This window comes from Nyctibius grandis, chromosome 6 (genome assembly GCF_013368605.1).
Source record: "Nyctibius grandis isolate bNycGra1 chromosome 6, bNycGra1.pri, whole genome shotgun sequence".
NCBI classification, from domain to species: domain Eukaryota; kingdom Metazoa; phylum Chordata; class Aves; order Nyctibiiformes; family Nyctibiidae; genus Nyctibius; species Nyctibius grandis.
Window position 1 is genome coordinate 17,100,914 of NC_090663.1, and position 12,050 is coordinate 17,112,963.

Genomic DNA, 12,050 nt, shown 5'->3' on the forward strand with positions numbered 1-12,050 from the left:
GTTCTGTACCACTAAGCCATTGCCAGTGCTGCAGAAAAGGCCCAGGAGCATCACTAGTTCTCGTCTACATCTCTTTGCACAAGGAAGTTAAAACACATCTTCTCCTCCTCAAATAGTTGTGCATATGTATTGGAAGTGAATGCAAAGCTAGCAAGGAAAGACAAAAGTAAGAACACAGCCAGGATAACTCGTGACTAATAATTACTGGCTTTGACCCAGCTTTTATTTATAACAGATTCATGGGGAATCTTCTAGGATTGTTTCAAAACAATGCCAATTAGTAAATTTTAGAATTAAGACCTGTATATCTGGACAAGGGAGGAAGATTACCAGGAAGTCTCAAAACTGGGAATTTGCTACAATCCCTTAATTTTTAAGCTTAAAATAATGTTAATGACATAGTCTGAGTATATTAGCAATTAAGTGAGATTTCCTAAAGGCTTGGTGTTAAAGACCCTTTACCCAGCACCTAGATTTGATGGGAATGTAACATACAGAGTATCTTCTCAAGGTAGATCATAGAATCATAGAATCATTTGGGTTGGAAGGGACCTTTAAAGGTCATCTAGTCCAAGCCCCCTGCAATGAGCAGGGACATCTTCAACTAGATCAGGTTGCTCAGAGCCCCGTCCACTCTGACCTGGAATGTTTCCAGGAATGGGGAATCTACAGCCCCTCTGGGCAACATGTGCCACTGTTTCACCACCGTCATCGTGAAAAATTTCTTCCTTATGCCTGGTCTAAATCTACCCTCTTTTACTTTAAAACCATTACCCCTTGTCCTATCACAACAGGCCCTGCTAAAAAGTCTGTCCTCATCTTTCTTATAGGCCCCCTTCAAGTATTGGAAGGCTGCTACAAGGTCTCCCCGGAATCTTCTCCAGGCTGAACAGCCCCAACTGTCTCAGCCTTTCCTAATAGGAGAGGTGCTCCATCCCGCTGATCATCTTTGTGGCCCTCCTCTGGACTCGCTCAAACAGCTCCATGTCCTTCTTATGTCGGGGCCCCCAGAGCTAGACACAGTACTGCAGGTGAGGTCTCACCAGAGCAGAGTAGAGGGCAGAAACACCTCCCTCGACCTGCTGGCCATGCTTCTTTTCATGCTTCTTTTGATTCTTTAGATCTGTCACCTTAACAGACTGCAACAAGGTATTAGGTCCAGAATAGGTTTTTTAATATTTTTCCAATATCGAATGAATCAGATGATCTTTTGGGTTTATGCACAAGGGCAGTGATTATGCTGTTTGTGCAATTTGAACAGTGACAGAACAAATTAATCTGCCACCCTCACTTAGAAAAGCTGTTCCAGAAATCACTGCACATTAGAACTGATCAGCATGTCCAACATCTTCCAGTGAATTCCTTGGCACGCACTCTTGCTCTACCTAGTGGATTTGGAACCTATTGAAATGACATTTTCTAAATTTGGAATAACATTATTCTAACCCTGTGTTCTCATTCTCATTATTATTATTATTATAATTCTGTGTTCTCATTTTCATTATTATTTTTGGTGATGGTTTTGATGAAGATGGTTGTTATTGTTGTGAACAAGAATACCATGTGCTTGTTCTAGCTTTCAATATTTGGAAAAAAGAATGAACTCCTCAAATGTTGTTTTTCCCTGAAGAAAAATTATTTGGCATGTACAAATGACATTGTTTCCTACCCCAGTTTATGGGCAAAAGTTTGTATCTTTGAAAAGGACAACCAGAAGCCAGGACCAAAGTGTAATTTATTACTCACTTTCTGCCTACCAGTTAACTCTCTGTGATCGAGTATTTCACTGCAACACAGGTGACTCCTGAGAAAGTGATCTGGGGGGTCTATTCCACCCTCTAACTTCATAAGCCCAGATGAAATGAAATCTCTGATTTTGGCCTCATACTTCAGCCTGAAATTTCAAAAGCATGGCCATATGTTATCATTCACCTTTAACATTGCAATTTACCTTTTAGAGCACTCCCCAGGAAACAGGGGGCATGGGTTCAATGCTGTACATCCTTCCTTGATCTGAGGAGATTCACACTTTCCAAGAGACTGCCACAGTAACAGAGAGAGGCACATTACACTCCTCCTTTTAAAACTGGCTTATTACGCAGGAAGAAATGCAGTCTGAAGAGTCTGAAGTCAAAGGGCAAGAGAAGTCCTGATTCTGTGGCCTAATGCATGATTTCCCAAATGTCATTTGTTGGGTACAGAAGGCTGTTGGGAGCAGCCTTCTGTATTCCCCCAAGCCTAAATTCAGGACTGTAAATATCGTCACCTGAACATTATCACCATTTCCTCCCAATCCCAGCTCTACTCCCTTTCCTGCGGTCCCACCATTCTGCTTCACAGCCCCGTCACTCCCTAAGACCCCCAACCCGTAGCTCAAAGCTCCATGTATTCCCCTTTATGCCTTCTCCTTCCCAAATTGGTTCTCCAACCATCTAAGGCACATCCCTATCTCAACAACCCTGTTCCCCTCACCTTCCCCAAATGACTTTTTTCCCATGGCCTCAGCAGAAACATGTGTCCCAGACTAATTAATTTCCTGTAGGCACATGTGAAGAACAGCAGGGGAGGTCTGGGAGCTGAAGGCAGCTTTATGCATCAATAAGTTACTGGCCAGCCAGTGACAGGAGCAGCTGTGTGAAGGCTCTTACTCTGATTGGTAAAAGATCCTGGACACAGGCGAAACCAGCAGTTGTTGAGATTGTTTTTGCTTGGCTTACGTGTAGCACAGTGTGGGAACATCTAGCCTACTGATTCAGACTTTTCATCTGGCAAAGGGCAGTTTTTGTTCCAGTCTTTGATCCTTACTTAGGTTGTGTCTGCTTCTTACCCATCAGCTTTGTGTAAAATGCATATGCAGTCTTAGGCATGAGCTCCCTCTGAGCTGCTCCCTCCTGGCTAAGTGCTTAAAGTTGTTCTTCCCTGCAGAGAGCTTTGTTGTCCCTGATTTAAGTCCTATGAAAATCCATGAGCTTTATTTGGGTACACTCAGTAGTACACCAGAGCAAACGTCACTGTGAAGTTTGTGCTTGTAGCTAACTACTGCCTTGGAGTTACCATTTGCTGCTCTGCTGTAATATTAAGCCTTCATATGTTAATCCACTCTTGGAGGCTGTTGTGCTTGACTGTACTGTAAGGCTTTATCAAGTGACAGCAAAATTACTAGCATGGTTTCTGCCAATTTGGTACAAGATGCTTAATGTGAAAATCAGAATATACATTCTGATATATCAGAATTTTGGAGCATTGCTTATTTCATAGAATCATAGAATGTTAGGGGTTGGAAGGGATCTCTGGAGATCATCGAGTCCAACCCCTCTGCCAGAACAGGACCAATCTAGGGCAGGTTACACAGGAATGCATCCAGACGGGTCTTGAAAGTCTCCAGAGAAGGAGACTCCACAACCTCTCTGGGGACCCTGTTCCAGTGCTCTGTAACCCTTACAGTAAAGAAGTTCTTCCTCATGTTGAGGTTGAACTTCCTGTGCTCTAGCTTGCATCCATTGCCCCCTGTCCTTTTGCAGGGCACAAGTGAAAAGAGGTTGTCCCTTTCCTCTTGACACCCAGCCCTCATATATTTATACACATTAATCAGATCCACTCTCAGTCTTCTCTTCTCCAGACTAAAAAGCCCCAGATCTCTCAACCTTTCCTCATAAGGCAGGTGTTCCAGGCCCTTAATCATCCTCGTAGCCCTCCGTTGGACTCTCTCCAGTAGATCTCTGTCCCTCTTGAACTGGGGAGCCCAGAACTGAACACAATACTCCAGGTGAGGTCTCACCAGGGTAGAGTAAAGGGGGAGGAGGACCTCCCTCGATTTGCTGGACACACTCTTCTTAATGCATCCCAGGATACCATTGGCCTTCTTGGCCACAAGGGCATATCGCTGTCCCATGGATAACTTGCTGTCTACCAGGACTCCAAGGTCCTTCTCCATGGAGCGGCTCTCTAGCAGATCGCTTCCTAACCTGTACTGGTGCATTTTATTACTCCTTCCCAGGTGCAGGACTCTGCACTTATTCTTGTTGAACCTCATTAGATTCCTCTTTGCCCAGCTCTCCAGTCTGTCCAAATCATGCTGAATGGCCGCACAGCCTTTAGGTGTATCAGCCAAACCTCCCAGCTTCCCTCCAACTACAATATTTTCATGCTTTTTTCTGCATTGTCATTGATACCAAGATAGTTTCTAATTTTCTATTCTGTAAAACGGAAAAGATTCTTCATACAGACTGTGTATGAGTATATGCTGGTCTTTTTCCCTGCTAACTAGATTTGACCATGTCATATACCAGCTGAATATCGTGAACTGCAAATAAATGTAATGGTTTGGGTTTTTAAATCATTCAGTCAGTTCCAATCAGCATCACAGAGAAGGGAACGGGAATAACGCTTTCTGGATTAATTCACTTTGCAACTTCTTTAACTCTGAGTTTCAGAATGAATCTGAGTTTCACTGTAAAAAAAAGGTAGATATATTTCACGCAAATAATTTTCTGAATCCCCAACTCCTCTTCTTCTTTTTCTCCCCACAGAAACCAGTGGACTCTGATTTCTTTAAATGCTGTAAATTAGCTCTGAAGGAATGGACAACTACAACAAAAAACCCCACACAAGTCTTTCAAGAAGCCAGCAAGGGAACTAGAAAAAACAGCTTGCCTGTATTTTCTCTCACCTGACCCATGACTGACTCTCTGCTGATGCAACACTAATTTAAGACACCTTTGTACATCAGGTACTGCAACTCCTCAGCATGTTACTGTTTGTGCAGTGTTTTTTCTTTAGTCTCCCAGTATATAGTGGAACAGAGAAATCCAATTTACATTCAATTGTTTATGAAAACACCCAAATACTATATATAAAGCTTTAAACAACTTTTTTTGCAAGATATTGCAACACAGTTCATTTCATATGACAGTCCAAGCCAAGCTTAATAAAACCCAACCTGCTAGCAGGCCATTCACACTCCATCCGTTCCCCTGATTCGACCTGACCAATTAGGGCGAAGTGGTTATTTGTGCTGTGGTCATCAGGGTTTCCAATTAGGCACTGAAGCTGTAGCTCTCTTACTGGTATCCTTTCTGCAAGCTCAGCAAGTTTCTGCTGTGGTTATTCAGCTTGGAGTTTCATTTGTAACCATAAGGGCAAATTTCAAATGAAACAAAGGTGTAAGCTTTGTCCTCACCTAGAAGAGACTGCTCCTACAGGCACATCCTCCTAGCACAGACAGAACTCCCTCCAGCAAGAGGGCTTTTCTCTGTAAAGCTTATACAGGTCCCAAAGACAAAATAAAATATGCAAGCAAAGCTCTTTGCATTGAAAAATCCAGATTCTTTTTTTAACGTGCCAAAATTTGTTCCAAAAAAAGCTGTTATTCACCAGTTACACTACATCAGCCTGCAGGCTACTTGAAAGACATAGAGTAACATATAGAGTGACTAGAAAAAGGTCCAACCTGACAGACTTTCCTCCTTGCCACTTATATGGATTCCGGATATACAGAAATCCCAGTTTGATCTCTGCAAGTGTACCTGTGCATAATGCATCGCAGTGTCAAGCTTATTAGAATATTCAGAGCCACCTCCATGTGACTAGAATGCCGTAATATGCATAAATAGTCTTATTCATATGTCTTTTTTCCAGATCCAAGGATGTTCGTGTTGCTTTACATTACAAGTTTTGCCATCTACACAAGTGAACAGCCTCTTCAAAGCCAGCTGAAAGGAGAAAATTACTACACCAGATACATCTGTAGCATCCCTGGTTTGCCAGGCCCTGCGGGTCCCCCTGGAGCCGGCGGATCCCCGGGGCCACACGGCCGCATTGGTCTTCCAGGAAGAGATGGTAGAGATGGCAGGAAGGGAGAAAAAGGTGAAAAAGGGAGTGCAGGTATTGAATATTTGTGTAACCTAACACAGTAGTACAACAAAGCAAGACCTTTCATTGTCACTGATATACATATATATAAATATACGAGATGAATGTGTGTATGTGCCTGTGTGGGTTTAAGTGTGATGCATGTATATGTAGGGAGAGAAAAAAATGCAGATATATTTTAGATATGTCTAATATGCATATACTGAAATCTGTGTAAATAAATGTAAATGCATAGCCTTCCTGTGTATAGATGCTAAGGAAAAGTTTGGGAAAAAGGAAGCACGTGTGGTGTCAAATAAATAGTCTCATTTGTGCCATTAGCCAGGAATAAAAGATTAGCAGGTATTTAGGTACACACTAAAAATGCTCAAATACTAGGAGATATTTAGTGCACAAGTATCATTATATGGGCAGCCACGCTGGTGCTGTTCCCATCAGCAGTGCCCATAATTCAGTCAGCAATGGACTGATTACACATAAAATTCTTCAATTTGTAATCAAGACATATGAAGAAAAGTAGGAATATAGAAACAGAGGACCCCTGGGCTGTGGAGCCCGGTCCTCTGTTCCAACCTGCCATTCCTTTCGCAAACTTCCTAGAAGATTTTGAAAGTATTTTTTGAGCATTTGAAATTCTGACCGTGTTTTTCTTGTTTGTTCAGGCACACACAGTAGCCCACACAATCATTTACTGAGGTGATATGTGCAATGATTAACTAACTTAAAATGTTTTTGAAGGTTTAAGAGGAAAGACTGGGCCATTAGGACCAGCTGGAGAGAAAGGAGACCAAGGTCAGTCTGGTAAAAAAGGACCTGGAGGATTGACTGGTGCCAAAGGTGAAGTAGGTCCAGCTGGACCACCTGGACCTAAGGGAGATAAAGGAGACCGAGGAGAGCCAGGTGCACCAGGGGTCTGTAAGTGTGGAAAGACAGTGCTGAAATCTGCCTTTTCTGTTGGCATCACCACCAGCTACCCAGAGGAAAGATTACCAATTGTATTCAATAAAGTCCTGTTCAATGAGGGGGAGCATTACAACCCTTCCACAGGGAAGTTTATTTGTGCCATCCCAGGGATTTATTATTTTTCTTATGATATCACCTTAGCAAACAAGCATCTTGCTATTGGGCTGGTTCACAATGGGAAGTACCGGATAAAGACATTTGATGCCAACACTGGCAACCATGATGTAGCATCTGGATCCACAGTGATCTACCTTCAGCCAGAAGATGAAGTATGGCTTGAGATCTTCTATGCTGACCAAAATGGTCTCTTTTCTGATCCAACGTGGGCAGACAGTTTGTTTTCTGGATTTCTCTTATACGTTGATACAGACTACCTTGACGCTTTATCAGATGAAGATGAGCTCTGAAGCAGATGATGTCAAATGACATTCAAACTGGACAACCCAGCACAGGATTGCATTTAGCTGTGTGGAGGACACAAAGATGAAAAAATATAATCTGGGAATTTATTTTCGCTTTGATAGGAACGAAACATGAACTTACAAGGATCTTTCTAGAATCTAAGACGGATTTTTTACTGAACAGCAGGGATATCAAAAGGAACTGTAATTAACAAAAGACTGCATCACTCCAGGACTGACTCCTCCTGAAAGTTATAATACTATTTAAACAAATTTAAGATACTGTACATTGGATTTTATATAAAATATATTAAGTTGCAATATAGAATGGATATTTTGTATATGACATTAAAGTAAAATGGAACAATTGACAGCAATATCATCTTTGGTCATTTTAAGACAGGAAATATAATAAAAACCGAGAAAACATTGATTTTAAAAAAGGAGAGGAATAAAATAGAAATGTCTGCTTCAGAATGCAGCTGAACAGGTCGCAAAGACAATTCCATCTGATATTTACACCAACAAATTATATTCATAATTAACTAACCTCCTAATAAATACATAAAGGTTTGTACTAGCTGAGGAATGCCTAATTCATAAAAGAACAGAACAAAGGTATTAAACTTATAAAATCATTAAAAACTGGGAGATCTGAAAACTTGGAGATAGACAATCAGTATTCAATATGGGTATTTTCAGTGTAATACCAAATAGGTTTGCTCTTCTTTCAAAGCTGTTCAGTATCTTTATGTGAAATGTGGAAGAAATTACAAATTTTTTGCTGAAGAAATTTACAGATGTCAAAAACCTGATAGAACAGTAACCAGTAATGAGAATAAATTATATGGGACAGAGTCACACCATTAAGAAGACTTACTTATATTCCAATATGTCCAAATGCAATGAAATATATGTAGGTCACACACAAGATGAAAAACTGCATTCAGGAAATCAGTGAACTTGGAAAAGGTACATGGGACCTCATGGATAATCAGTTAAATATGAGTCGTCAGCGTAGGCTGTTGCTGCAGCCCTTTGGATGTATGATAAATGGAATTACAAGTAGGAGTAAACAGTAGTTACTTATGAGCTGTTACTTCTGTCAATGTTTCAAAAACTTACTCAAAAATTGAAAAAAAAATGGTTGCAATTCTACCCATTCGGATTACACAAGAGATGTAACAAGGTCAAATTATTTTTCTTGTCAATTAGATTAAAAGGTGATTTGATCACAGTTTGCAAGTACCCGTCTGGAGATAAAATTTCTGGTAGTAGCTGGCACTTCCTTCTATCAGATAGGATGACAGCAAGATCCACCAGCGAGGAACTGTATAAATTCCCACTGGAAATGAGGAATGCATTTTACCAGTGGCAGTAATCAATCCTTGTAAAAATACCTAGGAACATCATGAGTTCTCCAGCATTCACCACCTTTTGGTCAACATGGCAATCTTTAATTGGGTGTTCTTACTTTCCAGGAATTTGCAGTCTTCTTTTATTCATCCCACATTTACAGAAACCTGCTATTTCTAACAGTTACTCAGATAGTTTCAAATGGTAGTGGTCTGTGCTGCACAACTCCTGATCCTACTTTGTTTATGAACAAGGGGGAGGGAATTTTCTGAGGTTTTTCTGTGTACTTGACTTAATTAAGAAAATGACAACCAAATAAAATTACAAAAAAATACCACTGAGATTGCAAAATGAGCACTACAGTTATGCAGGGAACATTAATCTATGCACCCTGTATCTGTGCCCTCGTTTCCCCATGCATTAACGCGCATGTCTTTGAGTACATGATTGCTGCTTTATGCAGCGAACAGGTGCAAAGTCCTGCCCACAAATCAAATTGGCAATGCCTGCACAACCCTAATTTTATTTGACAGTGAGAGATATGTGGTAGAAGACAAAAGTGGATTATTTTTCTAACTAGACATCTGATTTATTAGTGTTATACAAGGGCTGCTTCCTGTGAAAAATATGGAAGAGAGCACTTACAGATTCAGTTTATGTCTGTGCTGTACAACCATTTATACATCTGCAAATTAAGCACAATGAGTGCAAAATGCAGCCCAGTCACCATTTACAACAATGATTGATGCCAGTGCTTCACAGCCATCAGTGCCTACACAAGGCAGAAAGACTCGGCATTGCTCAGTGCTGTCTGCAATGAAATTCCACAGGACAGAACAGACAATCATATCAGGCCCATGCCTTCCAGGAAGCATAACTCAATAAATGCAGGATTGGACCTATAATATGTATTATGCAACAAAAGCAACTAATAGAAGAATTTAATTACATGTTTATTTTTTAAATGAATATGGAAATAGGTTTACAACATTTCATTCGACAGAAAGTTTATATTAGGAGTAACAAGTCAATTTTTATTAGAAATATTTCACACCTTCAAGTTAGAAAATCTCCTATAAAGCCAAACTTAAAAAAAGAGTATGACCGATTTTCTTCAGACTCTGCAAAAAAATATTTGGTAGTTACAATAAATCTGGAAAGTTTCAGACAAAACTAATTTTTCACCATTGAACAGAGAAAAAATAGGGTTTTACAGTGAAATGTTCCTGGTTGCAATCCTAACTAAAAGCAAACTGCTTCCATGTAATAATCTCGTAAAAATGAATGAAATAATAGAAAAGAGATATTTTAACCACACCTATGTTGAAAATTACATCATGGGAATAAGTAAACCAAGAGTTATTGCTTCCCTTTACTTAATAATTTTAGATTTATGTTTGTACAATCATAGAAAATTCATTTTAGCTTCCCTAAGTTTTCCCATTTGGATTCTGTAGTTATTTGAGCAGTTTAATATTTTGGCATGACCTGTTAAGAGTAAGTAATTCTGTTGAATTATTCCTATAGGTTTTGGCAAGAAGAATCTTTTTACTACATGTATGGACAACATACTTATACAAGTAGCACACGTCCCTGCCCTCACTCAGGATCTCAAGACATTATTCTAAACTAAATCATTGTTATTGCTATTACTTTAGTTGAAAATAGGTCAACTTTGATGACATGATATTTCATTAGGGCTATTCCTCTGTCTAAATTTGAATTTATATGGAAAATATCTTGGGCTGAAGTCTTCCCACTATTTACACCAGTAGGTGGGGAGGTCTGGTTTGCTTTAAAGATGTTGTAGGATAACAAAGAGCAAAATCTCTTTGGCATTAAATTTGAAATTAATCAAAGATTTCTACACAATATATATGTCATTCTACACATGCCACAGTGCCATATAAATTAGGCATCCAGACCAAGTTAGTCATCTAGACTTAGTCTACAGTCAGCAGAGAGAAATTAGTATCACCAGAAGAAACTCCTAGGAGAAGGCATGTCTTTGCTGCAGTACCAACCCTTGGGCTTTCTGACTGAGGCTGGAAGAACTCATACACACCTGAGACCACCAGAAAACCTTCAAACAATATTAAGAAAATTAGTGTTCCTTAGATTCATAAGTAAAAAATATATATATTTACTTGGGATATATGTATGTAAATATACGTAAATAAAAATAAAGTTACTTCAAACGAAATAGCACCCACAATCTTTTACTCTTTCAGACTTTCTTTATACCTGGTAGAGTGACACCAAAGAAGTCATCAGTCAAATGTTCCATTGCTGGACATTTTTAACCTAGATAACTAAATATTAAATTCAATCTTCAAATTGATATGAGTATGTTATTTTGAATTAATACCTTCACTTTCTTCACTACTGGTATTCATATCCATACAGTTTACGCTGCTATACAATTTTTTTCAGGAGCAATAGGTCCTAAAGATTTTTCTACAAAGCTCAGACAATATAGAGGAAAAAGTTACTATTGGGTATCAGTATTGAAAACATTATCTACATTCTTCAAATCTCTTAAAATCTACCTAACACCACTTACGTGTTTTTGTGATAGGTAAAAATATAAAAATCTAGCAAACAATTTATTTCATTCCCTGACAAGTATGTTTCATTAGTGGGTGTGGTTTCTATAATACCTTATTGCTATTCATCTTCCACAGGTCACCCACTAGGTTCAGTTCATATTTATTCACTAAGACACTTACTGATTAATTCACTTTTAACTAATAGGTCTAATTTATCCATTGACAGGCAATTCATACTCAGGATAACTATGCTGATGTTGTACTAGGCAATTTGGTCAGTAGGAACTTTAGTTTTATGTGGAGATGTGGCTTACTTTATATATGCATTTCACTAGGTGATGAATCCCATCCAAGAAATAATACATGAGAGTAAACAGGAGAAAAATAAAGCTGAGAAAGCAATATAGCACAATCTTTCTTAATGAGTAATACATTACTTTCAAGAAGAAATTTATTCCTTTCCGCATAAACCATTTAGACTTCAGCTCACAGAGCATTTAGCGGTTATATTCACTTCCCTGTAACTCCTTAAATCAATACTCCAAACTGAGGTTATGTCAGTATTTCTGAATTTCAGAGGCATGATTCTTCCTCACGCTGGCATGAAGAAAGTTCCAAGAACTCTGACACGTGGTTTTGTCCTAGTTGCATTCATCACATCAATTCGTGTAAGTTACTACCTAAAGCAAAAGATAAATTAGTTACACATACTATACATGTACATTTTAATAGTAAATACCTACAAAGGTCTTGGATTATTTGGCATTTGGCTTATATCCCTCAATTCTGAGTATAATTATTTTGGTATGATTCAGCAGCTACCTGCTGGATGAGGTGTAAGATTTTTCCTCTATGCAGATTGTTCCTTCAGAAGCAATTATGACTGAAATTTATCTTACCTGACTCTCTA

The 12,050-nt window shown here is 39.1% G+C and overlaps 1 protein-coding gene across 2 annotated transcripts in view; it reads left to right on the forward strand.

Moving 5' to 3' along the window:
- The first annotated feature begins 947 nt into the window (after positions 1 to 947).
- Positions 948 to 12,050, forward strand: part of LOC137664778 (complement C1q tumor necrosis factor-related protein 7) — an 81,554-nt gene continuing 70,451 nt past the window's right edge. Inside the window, exons 1-4 of one of the 2 annotated variants that reach the window (XM_068403231.1) lie at positions 948 to 1,031; positions 4,530 to 4,729; positions 5,638 to 5,883; positions 6,610 to 7,595. In XM_068403231.1, the coding sequence (XP_068259332.1) occupies positions 5,646 to 5,883; positions 6,610 to 7,241 (870 nt within the window). In that variant the 5' untranslated portion in view covers positions 948 to 1,031; positions 4,530 to 4,729; positions 5,638 to 5,645 and the 3' untranslated portion in view covers positions 7,242 to 7,595. Of the gene's footprint in view, positions 1,032 to 4,529; positions 4,730 to 5,637; positions 5,884 to 6,609; positions 7,596 to 12,050 lie in introns of those variants that run through there. The other variant, XM_068403232.1, reaches the window with a different exon arrangement.